At 44.4% G+C, this 20502-nt stretch overlaps 2 protein-coding genes across 2 annotated transcripts in view; one reads left to right on the forward strand and one right to left on the reverse strand.

The window, feature by feature from the left end:
* MVK (mevalonate kinase) overlaps positions 1-18677 on the reverse strand; it is a 57581-nt gene extending 38904 nt beyond the window's left edge. The window contains exons 1-2 of the mRNA XM_040416590.1: positions 18561-18677; positions 15463-15543 (exon numbers count right to left, since the gene is read on the reverse strand). Coding sequence (XP_040272524.1) covers positions 15463-15540 — 78 coding nt within the window. The 5' untranslated portion in view covers positions 15541-15543; positions 18561-18677. The remainder of the gene's footprint in view (positions 1-15462; positions 15544-18560) is intronic.
* Positions 18678-18884: 207 nt separating this feature from the next.
* The window catches only part of MMAB (metabolism of cobalamin associated B), a 48145-nt gene continuing 46527 nt past the window's right edge, over positions 18885-20502 (forward strand). The window contains exon 1 of the mRNA XM_040416591.1: positions 18885-19000. The gene's annotated coding sequence lies outside the window, so the exon portion shown is untranslated. The remainder of the gene's footprint in view (positions 19001-20502) is intronic.

The raw sequence follows: 20502 nt of genomic DNA on the forward strand, positions 1-20502 counted from the left end.
ACCCTATATGTGGAATACAAGGAGGGAATCCCAATACATCTGTATAGTACTTGGTTTTGATGACAGATGAAGGGACCGATCCTCTGTACTAATAGGGCTCAGAAACTACATCAATAGCTCAGCTTCATAAGTATCCAGCAGCATGTCCTAGCTCGACGCGTTTCTTTTAACCAAGATCATCAGGAGCTATATAGTTTGCCTAGGAATATGCAAAGCATCAGCTGTCCCACCAGCGTGGTGACAGCATCGGCGCCAGTTCTGAGCAGATCTTTTTCCATTCAGAATGCATTAGGGCAAAACTGATCCGTTTTGGACCGCTTGTAAGAGCCCATGACGGATCTCACAAACGGAAAGCCAAAACGAGAGTGTGAAAGTAGCCTAATCTGTTCCCGGGGCTGTGGGAGAGGGAGCTCTTCATGTCAGATCGGAATGTGTCAATTGACCGGGTCATATTTTGGGCTCGCTACATCGACGACATTTTTTTGATCTGGCATGGTGCATCTGACACTACAGCAATTCATTAACCCCTTAAGGACCGGGCTAATTTTCACCTTCAGGACCAGGCCATTTTTTGCAAATCTGACCAGTGTCATTGTGGTGATAACTTTAAAACGCTCTGACTTATCCAGGCCATTCTGAGTTTGTTTTTTTTGTCACATATTGTACTTCATGAAACTAGTAAAATGGAGTAAAAAAAATTCATTTTTATTCATTAAAAAAATGCCAAATTTGCCAAAAATTGGGAAAAATTTGCAAATTTCCAAGTTTCAATTTCTCTACTTCTATAATACATATTAATACCTACAAAAATAGTTATTACTTTACATTTCCTATATGTCTTCTTCATGTTAGGATCATTTTGGGAATGAAATTTTATTTTTGGGGGACGTTACAAGGCTTAGAAGTTTAGAAGTAAATCTTGAAATTTCTCAGAAATTTAAAAAAACCAACTTTTTAAAGACCAGTTCAGGTCTGAAGTCACATTGTGAAGCTTACATGATATAAACCACCCAAAAATGACCCCATTCTAGAAACTACACACCTCAAGGTATTCAAAACTGATTTTGCAAACGTTGTTAACCCTTTAGGTGTTCCACAAGAATTAATGGAAAATAGAGATACAATTTCAAAATTTCACTTTTTTGGCAGATTTTCCATTTTAATATATTTTTTCTAGTTACAAAGCAAGGGTTAACAGCCAAACAAAACTCATTATTTATGGCCCCGATTCTGTAGTTTACAGAAACACCCCATATGTGGTTGTAAACTGCTGTATGACCAAACGGCAGGGCGCACAAGGAAAGGAACGCCATATGGTTTCTGGAAGGCAGATTTTGATGGCCTTTTTTATGACACCCTGTCACATTTTTTTTTTTTTAATCAGATAACTCTTTATTATCAGTTTTCAGTCTTTTTTAACATCATTATGTCATGTTTTGTTGACAAAAATAATTTCCATTGTCAGTCATATACAATAAATATAGTACAAAACAAATGGCTGCATAGTCAAATCATACTTCCAAGCAAAAAGACATATAGTATAGACATCTTTAAGGTCTTTAATAAAACCTCCCATTAACGAGTAACCCCCTTAACCCCCCCCTCCGCCCCAACCCTACAAAAGCAGGACATATTTATATCAATCTCCCTTCAATCTCCCTTCATCACCGCAATACTCATTAGCAATCCATCGCCCAACTCTATCCACCAAACCCCTATTTACCCATATAGTATCTCCTCCAAGCATCCATATCCACATTCAGCCATATCACAACTCCTTTTAGGTCGATCAGCAACCAGTTTTGGCATACACTCATCACGTATATCAACCACTGTGGACTCCCCCCCACCTCGTATTTACTTCGGAATCATATTTATCTTCCACACTCAGTACACTCACCTAGCACACAGAAAACTTCTTGTAAGCGCCAACCAAGGACTACAGCATCCAGAATTATCAATCCAGCTTCCCCATATCGCCTCAAATTTGGACAGATTTTTCCTTTTTTGGTATACCCCCCTTTCCAAGCGAATCACCATGTTTAATTTAGAGACATATTCTGAAATATCTGGAGGTACTGATTGGATCCATTTCGCCGCTAACGTTTTCCTTGCCTGGTATAGCATTCTCCCTATTCCAGTGGCTATAACAGATTGAATATTATCCCCCGGTATTATGCCTAAAAGGCACAGCCTAGGGTCTAGAGCAAGATTAGCACTATATACTTTATTTACAAGGTATATTACAGCCTTCCAATACGATGTCAGTGAGGGGCATGTCCACAACATATGAAGTAGATCTGCCTCAGCACTTCCACACTTTGGACAAGCCGGGCTATCTCTACAACCTATTTTATGTAAAAACACCGGGGTCTTGTACACTCTATGTATTAAATACAAATGGGATAGCCGCGCCGCTTCACTAAGAGATAAGTTAGGGGTGAGGCCTAACACCTCCTCCCACTGTTCATCCGTAATTTCACCCACATCTCTTTCCCAATGTTGCTTACTTTTAAGGCTTGATATACCATGGAGATCGCTCCCTTTACTGATCCTGCATTAACCACTGTGCTTAATGTCTGATTGGATACAAACGTCACCGGTTTGGACTGAGCTTCCAATGCATGCCTAAACTGCAAATACTTGTAGAACTGTGAAGAGGGCAGCCCAAATTCAGAGCACAGCTGCTGATATTGCTTTAAAATCCCATTAGAATAAACATGGCCTAAATTCCATATTCCTTTATTTTCCCACTGTGAGAATCCATTCAGGCCACCCAATTCATGAAGTGCTGAATTGTTCCACAGAGGTGAAATATTCATTAATCCCGTTATTCCTAAAAATACTTTTTGCCTTACCCCATACTTTCCTCATAATTTGTAAAGTTGGAATACGCCCCATTTCTCCTTTTATCTCTCCTTCTATAGCTGCTAATGGGGGATACCTATTTGATGCCCATCCCATCAGCCAACCACTTTTCCCTCCCAAGTCGCCTAATACTCCCCACCCCTTGAAATGCTGTAGTTGGGCTGACAAAAAATACAGCATAGGATTAGGTAGAGCCAAACCACCTGCATCTTTATTCCTCTGTAGAGTTTCGTATTTGATCCTGCCTCTATTATTTTTCCATATAAAGAACCTAAACAGTTGTTGTATCTTATGAAAATAATGCGCAGGGATCCATACAGGGGAGTTGTGCAAAATATATAGCAACTGAGGCATTAGATTCATTTTCAATAAGTTACCTCTACCTATCAATGATAGAGGCAGTTTGTGCCAAATGGCAATCTTACTTTTAAACTTCCCTCACCCGGTCACATTTGAAGAACCCCTGATGCACCCCTAGAGTAGAAATACCATAAAAGTGACCACATCTAAGAAACTACACCCCTCAAGGTATTCAAAACTGATTTTACAAATGTTGTTTACCCTTTAGGTGTTCCACAAGAGTTATTGGCAAATAGAGATGAAATTTCAGAATTTCAATTTTTGGGCAAATTTTCCATTTTTATATATTTTCTTCCAGTTACAAAGCAATGGTTAACAGCCAAACAAAACTAATTATTTATGGCCCTGATTCTGTAGTTTACAGAAACATCCCATATGTGGTTGTAAACTACTGTACGGGCACACAACAGGGCGCAGAAGGAAACTATATGGTCCATATAGAAGGAAACTATATGGTTTCTGGAAGGCAGATTTTGCTGGATTGGTTTTTAGACACCATGTCCCATTTGAAGCACCCTGATGCACCCCTAGAGTAGAAACTCCCAAAAAAGTGGGCCCATTTTGGAAACTACGGGATAAGGTGGTAGTTTTGTTGGTACCATTTTAGGGTACATATGATTTTTGGTTGCTCTATATTACACTTTTTGTGAGGCAAAGTAACAAAAAATAGAAATTCTGAAATTTCATCTCCATTTGCCATTAACTCTTGTGGAACACTTAAAGGGTTAACAAAGTTTGTAAAATCAGTTTTGAATACCTTGAGGGGTCTAGTTTCCAAAATGGGGTCACTTTTTGGAGTTTCTACTCTAGGGGTGCATCAGGGGGGGCTTCAAATGGGACATGGTGTCAAAAAATAGGCGATTGTCTCAGGTTGGGTATCATTTTTGTGGGATGAGATGACGGTTAGATTGGTACTATTTTGGGGTGCATATGACTTTTTGATCGCTTGCTATTACACTTTTTGTGATGTAAGGTAACAAAAAAATAGCTTTTTTGACAGTTTTTATTAAAAAATGTTTTACAGTGTTCACCTGAGGGGTTAGGTCATGTGGTATTTTTATAGAGCAGGTTCTTACGGACGTGGCAATACCTAATATGTCTACCTTTTTTTTATTTATCTAGGTTTTACACAATAATATTTTTGAAACAAAAAAAATATGTTTTAGTGTCTCCATAGTCTGAGAGCTATATTTTTTTTTTTTTTGGGCGATTGTCTTATGTAGGGGCTCATTTTTTGCGGGATGAGAGGACGGTTAGATTGGCACCATTGTGGGGGGCATACGCTTTTTTGATCGCTTGGTGTTGCACTTTGTGACGTAAGGTGACAAAACAAATGTTTTTTTAGCACAGTTTTTATTTTAATTTTTTCACCTGAGGGATTATGGCATATGATATTTTTATAGAGCAGGTCGTTACGGACGTGGAGATACATAATATGTATACTTTCTTTTATTTTTTTAAGTTTTACACAATAATATTTTTGAAACAAAAAAAATCATGTTATAGTGTCTTCATAGTCTGAGATCCATAGTTTTTTTATTTTTTGGGCCATTGTCTCATGTAGGGGCTCATTGATTGCGGGATGAGGTGATGGTTTGATTGGTACTATTTTGGCGTACATGCAAATTTTTTTATCACTTATTACCTTTTTGGGGAATTAAGGTGGGCAAAATTTTAATTTCCTCATAGTTTTTATTTTTTTATTTTTATGGCGTTCACCGTGCGGGGAAAGTAACATGACCGTTTTATAGATCAGGTCGTTACGGACGTGGCGATACCTAATAGGTGTAGTGTATTTTATTTATTTTTATTCAGTGATAAAAAAATTTTATCAATTTTTTTTTTTTTGACCCAGACGCACTTGGTTCTTGAAGATCCAGTGGGTCTGAGGTCTGTATAATACAGTACAGTACACTATATAGTGTATTGTACTATATTTTACTTACACTTTGTCTGAACAGATCTCTGCCTTTAGCACAGATCTGTTCAGCAGCATGGACAGCAGGATGCCTGAGAAGGCGTCCTGTTGCCATGGGAAGCTTCCCCGTCTGCCACAACTGAGCAGACGGGGAAGGGGAAGGAGGGGGGCTCCCTCCCTCTGTGACACCATCCTGTCTGGGGGCTGCAAAGGAACAGCAGCCCCCCGATGGGAGAGGGAGGGAGCTCCCTGACTGTTAACCTTTTCCATACAGCGGTCCGTACGGACTGCGGTATGGAAAGGGTTAAACGGCTGACATCACAGCACAGATGTCAGCTGTTTATACCAGACTGTCAGCAATGTGCTGACACTCTGGTATACCCACTGGAAGCCAATGAATATTCAAGAGGCGGTGGGCGGGGGATCGCGGTCCCGCCTGCCGCACCGCCCGCCTTCCGCACCGCCTGCAATCCCCCCCCCTGCACCAGCCGCATAAAATCACTCAGGGGTGCAAGGGTGTGAAAAATCTATATTTTCAGCATTTTAAAGTTTCTGATCCCCGCGGTCAGGGACCGCAGGGATCAGAAACTGCAGAAAGCGCAGCAAACCGCAGGTCTGAATTGACCTGTGGTTTGCCGCGATCGCCGACATGGGGGGGGGGGTCACAGGACCCCCCGGCGCATCTAGCCAAGGTGCCTGCTCAATGATTTGAGCAGACACCGGGTTCCGATCACCGCCCGCCGGTGATCGGAACCATACATGACGTACCGGTACCTGAAGAAGTTAAGGACCTCAATGACAATGAACAACATTCATTTGACTTAACTATGATCCAAAGAAAATTGATTTTTTTGGATGTTACAATAAAATGTGACGAATCTGGTTTCTTACAGACTGATGTCTATCGTAAGGAGACATCCGCGAATTCATTGTTACATATAACATCTTCCCACCCCAAAACAATCAATAAGAGGAATCCCGATTGGCCAATTTATCCAAATTAGGGGAATTTGGTCAAATAACGATAATTTTCGAATACCAAGCAGATATCCTTAGGAAGGGTTTCCTTGAAAGGGGATATAGCAAAAGATCTATAAAGAAAGCCTATAATAGGGCTAAAAATATAACACGTGTGAATTTGATTCATCCTAAAGTGAAAAAGGATTCAGGAGATACGGTGAGATATGTAAACATGTGTAAACTGATGGAGCGTTTTTGGCCAATTCTAAGAACAGATCCCACATTGGAAAAATTATTCACTCCCTTTCCAGCCCTTGTGGCTAGGAGGTCAAAGAAGCTGAGGGACTGTCTGGTTAAATCTTACTACTCTCCTTAAGTGAAGGGGGCACAGTTTCGAACTAAAGGACCAAAATGGGGATGCTCTCCATACGTTAAATGTATTGCATGCCCAAATATCGAAAAAGCTATTGACTTTACTGACTCCACTCAGACAAAAATATATCCGATTACCCATACTATTTCATGTACGACAAAAGCTGTGGTCTATTATACGACTTGTTCATGTCCTAAGATTTACATTGGCCTTACCACTAGGGAATTGAAAACACGGGTCAGGGAACATGTTCGAGATCTAGTGAAGGCCAGGGAAAATGATGATTTAGTTGATTTGAAACCAATTCCCAAACATTTTAAGATTTGTCATGCGAGTAATCCCCTTTTCTTTAATGGTTCGGGGAATTGATCGTGTAGATTTAGGTATGTGTGGGGGTAACGTTATGAAGCTATTGGCACAGCATGAAACAAAATGGATTTGGACCCTGGATACGATGCAACCTAAAGGATTAAAATGATGTTCTGGGTTTTGCCCCATTCCTCTGAATATGTTTATTTTACTTTTAATTGTACATTCATTCTTTTATTTTATCCTTGTTTTTATGCTTTTTATAAGTATATTTACATCTATATTTGTCTTACAGCTCATCATTCTTTTCTTGTATACTATGTGCATCCTCTTTTGTTACATTAATACGGATTCCATGATAGACTTCTAGGAGATGATATACGAAATGGATTGCTCCGATTGACAAAAATAAAATGTAATTTATTTTTATGAATTGTACATCTTTTTATTTATTTTTATTTACTGGATTATATCGTGTAATTGATAAATTTTTGTGTTTTTTCACTTGTTATAATCATGCAATTTAACATTTATTTTTACACTTCTCACTTTCACTTTTCATAATTAATGCACTTTATATTTTTTTTAAATTTATGTAACTTTTTTTAAATCACATAATTATGTAATCATGTAATGTTATTATATTGTTATAATCATGTAATATCATAATTATGTAGGTTTTATTTCTACACCCATATCACTTTTCACTTTCTTAATTAGGGTACTTACTCACACAAGCGTCGCTGGATTCCTGCAGGCAGTTCAGTCGCCGGCAATCTGTATGCAAATGGCTACCATTTGTAGACGGATCCGGATGTATTGCAATACCGGATCAGTCTCTCCGGTAGTCATCCGGAAAAAACAGATCCGGTATTTATCCTTTTCACATTTTTTAAGGTCTGCACATGCCGGATCCGGATCCGTTTTTCCGGAACACTTGGGGCTGGGTCCGCAAGTGTGGTCCGCACCCGTTCCGCACAATTGCGGAACAGATGTGGACCACACTTGCAGATGTGTGAATGGAGCCTAAAAGCGTTGGGAGGCGTAAAGCCACGTCCCCTTTTCTCAGTACTTTGGAAAAGAGCCGAGAAACTTCAAATGTTGCAAATTATGGTGCACATTTGGGGTGCACCATAATTTGCTTATTCTGGAAATCTACCATATCCCAAGCATATGATTAATTCAGGCAATGAGATGAAGGAATGCCGCCTGAAAGCATCTATATCTGTATTTGAGCTGCGTCCTCTGAAAATGAAGGAGTGAAAAATCCTACACGCAACAAGAACATCTGTTGCGGGTAACAAACCTAACTGTATGGCCAATGGCGGGACGATTTTGAAGAGAATACCTCAGTTGTATCCAAAAAATTGTGAATGGGTCTGCACTCTGCATTCGATCTGCAAAAAATATGGACTGAAAATAAGGTCACCTGCATGAAGCCTTAGGCTACATTCACACGGTCAGTATTTGTCAGGCAAGACCAGTAGTGGAACCTACAGAGAAAACATTTAATGGATAGATTTGTGCCTCTTCTGTGTTTTGGACCCACTCCTGGTTTTGCCTTTGCTGTGTGAAAGTGGCCTTTTAGTGTCTCTACACACATGAATTTTATATGGTGTTTTTACCAGTAAAAAACCCACCAGAATAACTACATGCTTTTCTTTGTTTACCTGTTTTTTGCTGAGTTTTTTTTGGCACAGATTTAATAAGTAGGGGCTGTCTAAAAAGAAGCACAATTTGGCACAAATATTGTTTCTCCAACTTTAGACTCGCTTGATAAGGGGTGAGGATTAGGGCTTCACATGAATTGGAGCTGGGTCTATCTGCAACATTTTGAGCCACAATTCTGGCATAGCACGCTGTCCCAAGGTAAGCCAAGCAATAGTTGGTATAGAGTTAGGCTACTTTCACACTAGCGGCAAGGAACTCCAGCAGTTGAACAGCCTGTCGGATCCGTTCTGCCGCTAGTGCACGCATGCCCCAGGACTACCGCTCCGGCCCCATTGACTAATGGGGGCGGGGCGAGTTTTGGCGGCAGCACAGCAAACATGCCCGAGAGGCGGCCGGAATAAAACTACAACATGTCCTGGGGCACGCGTGCACTAGCAGCAGCACGGATCCAACAGACTATTCACAGCCTTCTGGAGTTACTTGCCGCTAGTGTGAAAGTAGCCTTAGACAAAAGTGTCTATCCCTGCACCAGATTTATCATCCAGCCTGAAACGCTAGCATTTTCTACATAGCGTTTTACCCTTATAGAAAAGATGTGAAAATACTGAAGAAAATGTTGAGGGACATTAAGCCACTATTATGGTGTAAGAAAGCCGGAATTAGACTTACCGGTAATTCAGTTTCCACAAAATCACCACGACGGCCACGAGGAGATTGACCCCTGACCTCTGTAGGGGCAGAAACAGAGATAGGGTTTAAATCCCCCCCTCCCACCACCAGCACCAGTGTGTCCAAAATTACAGAGACAGAAACAAAGGTGGTGAGAAAAAAAAAATAAAGTCAAGAGGATATTACATCATAACCTCCAAGCTCAGGACCAAATTTAGGGTAGGGTAGGGAATATATGTGCAGTCGTGGTGATTTTGTGGAATCTGAATTACCGGTAAGTCTAATTCCGGCTTTCCACCTCATCACGACGACTTTACGTCCAAAAGACAAGTCTGAACTACTAGATAAGTCTAGTCTATAGTGTTTCATAAAGGTGTGAATGCTGGACCATGTGGCAGCTTTACAGATGTCCTCTAGAGAAGCTCCGGCCCTCTCAGCCTGGGAAGAGGACATAGCTCGGGTAGAGTGTGCTCTTCAGTTTGAGGGGCAAGGTAGGCCCTGGATTTCATAACAAAGAGATAGAATCTCTAATCCATCGTGCTAGAGAAGACTTGGAGGCTTTTAGACCCTTATTCTTACCTGAGAATAAGACTAACAGGTTATTGGTTTTATGGAATTCTTTTGTAACCTCAAGGTACCGTAAAACTGAGCGTCTTACATCTAGTGAATGGAAACTGGATTCTCTACTGTTAGAGGGATTACTAGAAAAAGAAGGCAAAATTATCTCCTGGTTTCGGTGGAAATCGGATACCATTTTAGGAAGAAAACCGGGATCTAGCCTAAGAAATATTCTATCATCGTTGATACGGAAATGGGGTTCTTGTATTGATAGGGCTTGAATTTCACCTAGCCTTCTTGCGGATGTGATGGCAACAAGAAAAGCGTTTTTTAGAGATAGGTGCTTAGTGGAACAATCTGACAGGGGCTCGAAAGGGGCGAGTGTCAGGCCTGTGAGCACTGTATTTAGGTCCCAGTTAGGGATCTGGGATTTTAGAGAAGGGCGGAGCCAAGAAGCTGCTTTCAAAAATCTTCTAATCCACCGGTGGTTGGCTAGATCTTGATTGAAGAAACAAGCCAGGGCCGAGACTTGTACCTTCAGGGTGGAAGGTCTAAGACCTAGCTCGAGACCTTGCTGGAGGAACTCTAGGATTTCTGAAAGTTAGGAGGCCCTAAGTTCGGGGCAGGGTTACCGATCCAGAAGCAAAACCTCTTCCAAATTTTCAGATAGATCGAAAAGGTGACCTTCTTTCTACTTGCTTTCAGGGTAGAGCTTACCCGATCAGAGAGACCTTGTGATTTCAACATCTGGACCTCAGGATCCAAGCTGATAATTTGAGGAAACCCGGGTTTGGGTGTAAGATTGGCCCCTGGTGAATCAGCTCCCTCCTGGATGGGAGAGGCCACAGGTTCTCTACTGATAGGTTCTTTAGCGAAGGGAACCAGCTCCTCTTCGGCCCATAATAAGGGGCTATTAATATTAGGATTGTATCTTCTTGGTTGAGCTTCTGGATTATCTTGCGAAGTAGAGGCAGGGGTGGAAATGCATAACAGAGGTTCCAATCCCACCGTATCGTGAGTGCGTCCAGCGCCCAGGGATTGTCTCGTGGATTTAGGGAACAGAACGTTGGTACCTTTGTGTTCTTCTTTGAGGCGAACAAGTCCATTTGAGGGGTGCCCCATCTGTCTATTAGCATCTGGAACACGTCCTGGTTTAGAGACCATTTGTGTGTTCTATTAGCTGTCGACTGAGGTAGTCTGCTTCCACGTTTAGTGCTCCCTTCAGGTTAATCGCGGAGATGGATCTTACGTGGGACTCCGCCCAATTGAAGATCTTCCCCGCCACGAACATCAGCTTTCCTGATCTCGTCCCTCCTTGGTGAGAGAGGTACGCTACTGCTGTAGTGTTGTCGGAAAAGACCTTCACATGCAGGCCCTCAAGTAGGTCCTCTGCGGCTTTCAATGTTTTCCAAACCGCTTTCAGCTCTCTGAAGTTGGAAGATTGAGAGCGAGTTGTTGGCGGCCAGGAACCCTGAAAATAATGATCTCCCACTTTTGCTCCCCATCCTTTTTCACTTGCGTCTGTTAGGACTTGGATGTAGGGAGTCTTCTCCCAAGGAACTCCTAAGGACAGGTTGTTTGCGCTCATCCACCAGTCTAGGGAGGCTTTTACTGTTGGGGGGGATAAGCACCTTGTGATTTAAAGAACCCTGCTGCCTGTACCAGATTCTGAGAATCCACAACTGGAGGGATCAGAAGTGCGACTGACTCCAGGGGACAGAAGGAATGCAAGACGAGAGGAGACCCAGAAGGCTCATGGCTTCCCTTATGGGACAAGACCTCCTGTTCTGAAACCGTCGGATCTTTAACTGAAGGTTTCTGATCTTGTCTGGTGGGAGGAATGTATGTTGAACCCGGGAATCCAGGATGACCCCTAGAAACTGGATTGTGCTGGAAGGTAGAAAATTTGATTTTTTCTGGTTCACCAACCACCCTAGATCCTGAATGAGAGAGACATGAAGGTTACTAGGTCTGTTTTGAGCTCGCTCTCTGAGTTTCCAATCAGGAGAAAGTCGTCCAGGTATGGTACAATCACCAGGCCCTTGTGTCTCAGGAAGGCCACCATCTCGACCACCAGTTTCGTGAAGACTCTGGGAGCAGATGATATCCCAAAGGGAAGGGTTGTAAACTGGAAGTGAAGGGTTACTCCCCTGTGATCTTGAATGGCGAATCTTAAAAACTTCTGAAAATCCGGATGGATTGGGACGTCATAGTAAGCATCCCGTAGGTCTACTGTACACATCAGAGCGTCTCTCCTTATTAATGGTATCAGGGATTTTAGGGATTCCATCCTGAATTTTCGATATACTATAAACCTGTTTAGGGTCTTGAGGTTTATGTGTCACGACCATGGTTATGGTCGTGACTCCTTATCCGCATGCAGTTGCCTGCGGTTTTGGTTTTGTTGTCAACCACATGGTGAGGGCTGCTTGTATGTTGCCTCACGTGTGGTTGCCGCTGGCAACATGTTTGTATTTGGCAGCATAGCAGCCTGAGCTGTTGCTAGGCAGCTTGCTGTCAAGTGCATGCGGTTTCACCTTGCAACCTCTTTGTATGTGTGCATTTTCCGGGTTTGTTGTGCACGAGGTTGTGTATGTGTGCATTGTGACACTTTTCCTCACTTGTGGTTGTCCGTGGCAACGTGTCGTGTTGTAAACATGTGGTGGCAGTGTCTCGGCCTCCTGGCTGGTTCCCAGGACATGGTTGCCACGCATGTCGTTGCCGGCGGTAACAGCTGCATTTTGATTGTTGTTTGTACACTTCCCCTTTAAGTGGCAGTCTTCCCTTGCCTAGTGTAGGAAGGGTTAACTCCCTTCCTTGTGTGTGAACACTGGGTGTGACTGTGTGGGTGTGGCCACTTGGGGCTATTTAGCTCCGGCTGGATGCCAGACTCTGAGGGGTACTTCAGCCATGGTTAGCTGGAGTCATCCTCCTGGTTATATCCCATCTGCCAGTGAGGACCACCCTTGTGTCATAAGTTTATGTCTGATGTTATGAAGAGGTTTCTTTGGTCTCTGTGTTTATTGCAGCTATGGTTTCCTGAGTTCCTGTGTGATGTGTGCTATGTCCGTTAGTATTGTTGTATACAGCAGCACTTGTACATGAGTTCCAGGCTGTGTGTCTGTGGCAGGTAGGTGGTGTTACTAGTTGCATTTACCTGCCATTGCCATAAGCTGTTTATGTTCCCCTTTCTTTGCAGCTTGGCCAGTGAGACTCCTGTTCGTCCGTGTCTAGGAGGAACAGGTCGTCTTACCCTGCTCCTAGTTCAGGGCCACCCTGAGGGCTAGTAGGGACCCCAAGGTTCCGGAGTATGAGCCCTCCTACCATCAGGGTCGGCTCATACAGCTAGGAGTCAGGGTCAGAATTAGGGACGCAATAGGAGGTGACCTGCTCCCTGATTCCTGTCCTGGCCAAGCAGCGACCACCACCTTCAACCATCGCACGGCTGAGGGTTTTCCCCATCCTCAGCCGTGACAATATGATGGTGCGAAATTAACCTTATTTCTTTTCTACCAGGAAGAGATTCGAGTAGAACCCCTATCCTAGCTGTGTTGATGGTACCACATCCATATCTAGAAGTTCTGAATTCCCTGCAAGATCTTCTTGCGTACATTGAAAGAGCTCGGGTTGGTTACAATGAAGCGGTCTGGGGGAGATGAAGAAAATTCGATCTGGTATCCGAATTTTATGATGTCCCGGACCCAAGGGTTCGGAGTAATGGACAACAAAAGGAGCCAGAAAATTCTTCAATCTCCCCCCGACTTTGGCGTCATTGTTTGTCAGAAGATTTGTTCTGGGAAGAGGGAGGGGTACCTCTCCCCCTGCCCCCTTTAGGGTAGCTCCAACACCCCGACTTTCCTTTATCCCTATAGGGCCTATTCTGGCTAGTGGGGGCACGAAAGGGATATTTTCTTTTATAGGGTCGTTCCTCCAGGAAGCCCTTTTTCTTATCCGCTGCTTTCTCTAAAATACGGTCTAATACAGGGCCGAAAATGTACTCCCCCGAGAAAGGGATGGCGCACAACTTCATCTTTGAGGTGTTATCCCCTGACCAGCATTTCATCCACAGAGCCCGGCGGGCCGCGTTGGAGAGGCCGGCGTCTTTAGCAGCGATTCCAACGGATTCTGCCGAGGCATCTGCCATGAATGCCGTGGCGGATTTCAGGGAAGGGACCTTAAGATTTCTGTCTCTAGGGGTGTTGTCCCTAATATGGGACTCCAAGTCGTTCCACCACAACCCCATGGACCGAGGTGGCAGCAATATTAGATTTTAGGTTAAACATAGCGGCCTCCCAAGATTTCTTTAACAGACTATCCGCCTTCCTGTCCATGGGGTCGCGTAACTGGGAGGTGTCCTCAAAGGGCAAGGCAGTCTTTTTATTAACTTTTGCTACTTGTACATCAATTTTTGGTGTTTCATTGAAGATTTTACATTCATTTGGATCGAACAACGGACGATTCCTGAAGGACTTGGACACCCCCGCGCGTTTCTCGGGATTTGACCACTCATCGAGCACCATGTCGCGTATATTTTCATTAATCGGGAAGACCCGGGTCTTCTTAACACAAAGTCTCCCAAACATCTCGTCCTGCACAGAATGAGCTTTTGGAGCTTCTTCTACCCTCATAGTGGCTCTGACTGCCCTTATTCGGTCTGGCATCTTGTCCGAGGAGAAACAAAATCTTCTGTCTGATTTGGAGATTTCTATATCAGAGGAAGCCTCCTCATCCTCCCAGGGTCTGGAGGATGAAGCGTTTTCCGCAACCTCTTCCGAATCTGAGGAAGAAAAAGACGGCCTCCTCTGTCTTTTAGATGGAGGTAGGTCCCTGGGTAAGGAGGAGAGCTTGGATAAGAAGGATTTTACTTCCTCGTGTATCATAGATCTAAGCTCCTCAATTAAGGAAGGCTGTTCTTCTCGTATAACCCTAGAGATACAATCTTTACATAATCTCTTGCGGTAATCGTCCGGAAGTCGCTTAAAACAGGATACACATTTAGCAGGCTTCCTGACTTTCTTCTGAGCCTCCTTAGGGACCTGGGGGAAAATTGCCCCAATCAGGCTAGTTGAACACATACATATATAGAAAAGTATGTAAGCCCCAAGCCTGAAGAGTGGAGGAGGAGGATGAATGACAGGTAACCTGAAAACAGTGCAGACACAGTTAACAGGGCAATAGCGGTTTCCCCACAGGGGAACTTACGGCAGGCGGCACGGAGGGGTCTCCTGGGGAGCTGGGTTCCGCAGACATGTCGGCACACACAACGGCTTGTTGCTCGGCACTTCCATGTGCTGTGCCAATGTTTTAAAGGAGACGCATCTTAAAGACGTCACTTCCTCTGTCCACCGGAAGGGACGTCTGCCGCATACCTGAAGCGCTTCGGCGCGCAGCCCGGCTACAGCCATAGGAGACCCGGCGGGAGATCGCGACCGAGGAGCAGGCTCACGTATAGTAACGGAGCGAGGCCTCCCACATCACCCCCTGCCCAGCATTAGTACAGAGACCGCAGGAGGGCAGGGGAACAGCAGGTAACCGGAGGTGTTTTTGGAATGACATCAACTTCATCTCCCTGGGCAGGGAGACTCTCTGCCCCTGTCCTCTGTAGGGACAGGAAACATTGGTGCTGGTGGTGGGAGGGGGGGGGATTTAAACCCTCTCTGTTCCTGCCCCTACAGAGGTCAGGGGTCAATCTCCTCGTGGCCATCGTCGTGATGAGGTGGAAATTAAGGATTTTAACAACCCTCTGCGACAATGATATATAGACATTGAACAGTACCTTCCCATGTACCACGGCATGCTCTCCATGTAAGATGACTTTCCCGGGAGCAGACACATACAGTTCTTTACCAGCCATCTCCTGTAATCAGAGAGACATGCAGAAGGTGTTACACGTATGCCAACCCGACTCCTCTTCAGATCTAGTGCTCCTGGTTTTCTACGTAATCACATATTGTATCTCGAGTTCATGAGCTGAAGACATTGTGTCATGGATAAAGTACATTACAGTGTAAAATGTGGAGGAAAAATAAAGGCTAAGAAAATATTCTCGTTTTACCCACATCACATGCTGGCATCTCAATGGTGGGAAAAGCTGACACCTTCTCTAGTTACTACAGGAGATAGCCAAGTGCTTTATTGCCCAGCAAAAAAATTCTTCTTTACCCTCCACCTCTGCTTATGATGTTACCTAATACATTGTTACACAGGGTGGTCCAGCAGCACTGGGGGAGATTTATCAAAACTGGTATAAAAGAAAATTGCTTAGTTGCCCATAGCAACCAATCCGATTCCAACTTTCATTTTTCAGAGCTCCTTTTCAAAATGAAAGGTGGAATCTGGTTGCTATGGGCAACTGAGCCAGTTCTACTTTACACCAGTTTTGATAAATCCCCCCCCCCCCCTGAAGAGTAAGGGGCCGTTTAGTGATTAGCAATTGAAATGGTTCAGGGAATTAAGGGCGCGTTCACATCAGTGTTTTGTTTTCAGTCACTTCCGTCAGAGATCAGTTATTTTTGATGATAGAAAAAAAAAAAAAGTACTTTTTGCAGGACTTCATCTCCCGTCAAAAATAAGCGATATAAACTCAGCCTAAGGCCTCTTTCACACAACCGTATGGCTTTTTCAGTGTTTTGCGGTCCGTTTTAAACGGATCAGTTGTTCCGTTTTTTGTTCCCGTTGTGTTTCCATTTCCGTTCTTCTGTTCTGTTTTTCCGTATGGCATATACAGTATACAGTAATTTCATAGAAAAAATTGGGCTGGGCATAACATTTTCAATAGATGGTTCGGCAAAAACGGAACGGATACGGAAGACATACGGATGCATTTCCGTATGTGTTCCGTTTTTTTGCGGACCCATTGACTTGAATGGAGCCACGGAACGTGATTTGCAGGCAATAATAGGACATGTTCTATCTTTTAACGGAACGGAAAAACGGAAATACGGAAACGAAATGCATACGGAGTACATTCAGTTTTTTTTTGCGGAACCATTGAAATCAATGGTTCCGTACACGGAACGCAAAAAACGGCCCGTAAACGGGGTGAAAAAAACGGTCGCGTGAAAGAGGCCTAATATTGATGATCTATCAGAAACAGCTGTTTGGCAGGGTGCTGGGACTCAGACCCCATCCTGAGGATAGGTTATCAATGCGGATCGGATGCAAACAGAAACTATGGCCGTGTACATGAAGCCCTTAAGCTGGGTTTACACAGTCAGGTTTTCGGATGCAGTTTTTGAAGCCAAAACCAGGAGAGGTTCATATAAAGGGAGAGTTAGTAACTATAAAGGACAGATACAACCTCTTTTTTTAATCCATTCTTTGTTTTAGCTCCCAAAACTGCAGCAGAAAACCTGGACATGGACATCCAGCCTTTATGGTGCTTTCACATATAACGGACATGTCTTGGTAAATTCTTCATGAAACGCAATTCCAGGTGGAACAGCAAAATGCATAGTTCTAAAGAGGACCTGTAACCTCTCCTGACTTATCCGTTTTAGTAACTACCTGCATTCCCCATGTAATAACAATTCTGCAGCATCTATACTTATGACTCTATAATGTGCCATTTCTGTTCCAACTTCCTGTTGGAAGTTAGGAATTAATTACTAGCGGTTTGCAAAGAAGGTCCAGATGGGTGTAACCAGTTGGGGATGTGTCCCTGCACATTCTGACAGTATTCAATTAGTGCTGTCAGCATTAGACTTTGCAGAGACACCCCCCAAGTGGTAACACCGATCCATACCTCGTAAGCAAACTGCTATTAATTCATTAATGACTTCTAGAAGGAATAATGGAGTCATAAGAACAGATGTTCCAAAATTGTTATCACATGAGAAATGCATGTAGTTAATACAACAGACTTGTCAGGAGCGGTGACTGATCCTCTTTATAACTATGCACCTGGCTGTTCCACCTAGAAATTAAAGAAGGCGCTAAAAACTGGGTGTTACCAATTAGAGTGCCAACATCAGACTGAATTGGGGACACGCCCTTTACCAGACAACAGCTCTGTCAAGTTGTCCATGTATTCAGAATTAGTGAAGAGGAATTAAAGAAGAACAGGCCATTCTGGCACAGAGGGCACAAAAACGTACATGTAAGGTTTCCTTTTTTTTCGTCTGGTCAACGGCCGACCTTAGAGCTAGATCAGACTGCTGGATCTCCGAGACAGTGGTGTGAGCGCTGCCTTACAGAGACAGAGGACATGCTCTGGAATGGTTAATTTAGGAGGAGTGCAGAAATGCCACTTAACGGGGCAGATTTACTAATGAAAAAGATGGCGTTCTGGATCATATTAGTCAAGCCATAGACATACATGCAGACGTTTAGATACCGTTTTTTTGGAAGGGAGAGGATTGCTGTGCATAAAGTGGACCTTTTTGAGACCCCGTCCCTTTCTTGGGAAGGCACCGTCCTTGTCAGGACTTCTCATCCCAGCCCCACGTGCAGTCAGAGGCGCACCACCAATGAGGCGATCGCACCAGATCGGGGCAAGAGTGGGGCAGACGAAGGGCCATGGGCAATGAGCGCTTTCATTGTGGCAAGGGAGATAGGTTAAGAAATTGGGGAGGGGGCACAGTTTCAGTTTTCGCCTCAAGCATCAGAAAGGCTAGGTGCACCCCTGCATACAGTGAGAGCTGATGGAGGGCCACACTCTGGGAGAAAGCAGTGTGCAGAGCACTGGAGGGCTCTCTTTTGGGTGTAGGTAAGTGAACCAGTAAGTGGTAGATCTAACAATGCACCAAGTGTATCACCCCTGGAAGGGAACTGACCAGGATCTCCAGTGACAGCAGGCGTTTATTATACGGACATGCACACTGGTTGTGAGGAGGGAAAGCAGAAGCCAGCACACAACTATCACACAGCAGTTACCTGCACCTCAGGCTGTCACCCCAGTCCTGCAGCAACTGCATCCCCACTCCTAACCAACAGCATGCCCAGCGTGCAGCCCCCTCCCACACCAATCAGCGCGCGTGCAGCCCAATGACAGCTGACCAATCAGCATCAGCCACTCCACTTCCGCCTTTTCTGTCAATACCCTGTGGCCACGCCCATCCCGTCCTTCCAATCCCTGAGAAGATGCCTGCAGCAGCGCCAATCTGAGGTAAAAGCGAATGTACAACTCCTGTCCAATCAGCGTCGAGTGGGTGACCTAGCCAGAGGTTCCCGGCCAATCCGGGTCATCCTGAAGCGTGGGACGAGGAGTGGGCGGGGCGTGGAGTGATGGCTGCCGCTGGCTTGTTATTGAGGAGAAGCGTGCGAGTTGTGACACAGGCAGGGCGTCTGTACAGTAGTAAGGGCGCCGCCGGGAGGTGAGAGAAGGCCGCCGTCCTGCATGTCAGTGTGTGGTGTTTGTGGTAGTCGTCATTCTGCTGTCGTAGCGATTCGAACGCGTATTATCACGTGCATGCGCCTAGCGCGTCACCCCCTCCCCCTCTGTGCTGTCCATACACCCATCATATTGTATGACTTGGTATGGTCCAACTCTGACCTAAACATATCACCTAAGGGCAGGTGGGGATTCATTTTCTGCAGGGTTTTTGGTTAGTAAGAAAAATGTAGCAATAGCGTCAAATATCCCAAGGCTTGTTGAAAAGTTGGATTATGACTCGGGGAGCCACTTCCACAAGGTGGCGCTAGAGAGATGGTTCTCTTTCTTGAGTTATCTCTTTTCATATTATTTTCCCATTGAGCATTGCCAGTAAGTCTCCATACAGCAATTGTCGCTTTAAAGGGAACCTGTCACCGGGATTTTGTGTATAGAGCTGAGGACAAGGGTTGCTAGATGGCCGCTAGCACATCCGCAATACCCAGTCCCCATAGCTCTGTGTGCTTTTATTGTGTAAAAAAAAAAACTATTCGATCCATATGCAAATTAACCTGATATGTGTCCTGTACGTGAGATGAGTCCAGTGTGAAGGAGCCCAGCATCCTCCGAGTCTCCTCCTTGCTCACCGATGTCAGAAAGCCAGAGCGCCGTAAGCTTGCAATGTGTGAGCTTGCGCATGCACAGTTCCTTCCCTGAGGCTGATGCCAGCACAGGGAAGGAACACTATGACGACACTGCATGCGCTAACTCGCGCATCGCGAGATTACGGCGCTCTGGCTTTCTGACGACAGGGAGCAAGGAGGAGATTCTGAGGATGCGGGGCGGTGCTGGGCTCCTTCACACTGGACTCATCTCACGTACAGGAAACATCTCAGGTTAATTTGCCTATGGATCAAATCGTTTTTTTATACTGTAATGATGCTACATCTAGGCCACGTGACTGATGTACAGTGATGTTACTGGCCTAGGAAGAGGGTGCAGGGCTCAAGGCCTCTCCTAACAGCCGTTTCAGCTGGGATTCCGGGTGTCGCACCCCCGTGTGCTGTCCGCATCCGTTTGCTTGTTCCGTTACATCCGCAAAAATATGTCAGTTTTGCGGACAAGAATAGGCATTTCTATCATAGGGCAGGACATTCCGACACGCAAAATGCGGAATGCATATGGCCGGTATCCGTGTTGTGCGGATCCGCAATTTGGAATCCTCAAACGGAATAAGGTTGTGTAAATGGACCCTAAGTCATAAATATCTTTTCCTGGATAACCAGACTAACCAATCGGATCGCGGCAGTGTTAAAATGCCAGTTTCAGGCTCTGATCTGCACTCTGTGTAAAAGGGGATATTAATTATTGATATTTATGCAAATCTCCATAATTAATATTCATAAATAGGCGAGAGTCGTCTAGTGATGACTCCGCCTATTTATACCTAAATAAACATAAAACACTACTGATTGCCTTACACTAATCACTAATCTAGCTGCATGC

This window comes from Bufo bufo, chromosome 2, assembly GCF_905171765.1.
Source record: "Bufo bufo chromosome 2, aBufBuf1.1, whole genome shotgun sequence".
Taxonomy (NCBI): domain Eukaryota; kingdom Metazoa; phylum Chordata; class Amphibia; order Anura; family Bufonidae; genus Bufo; species Bufo bufo.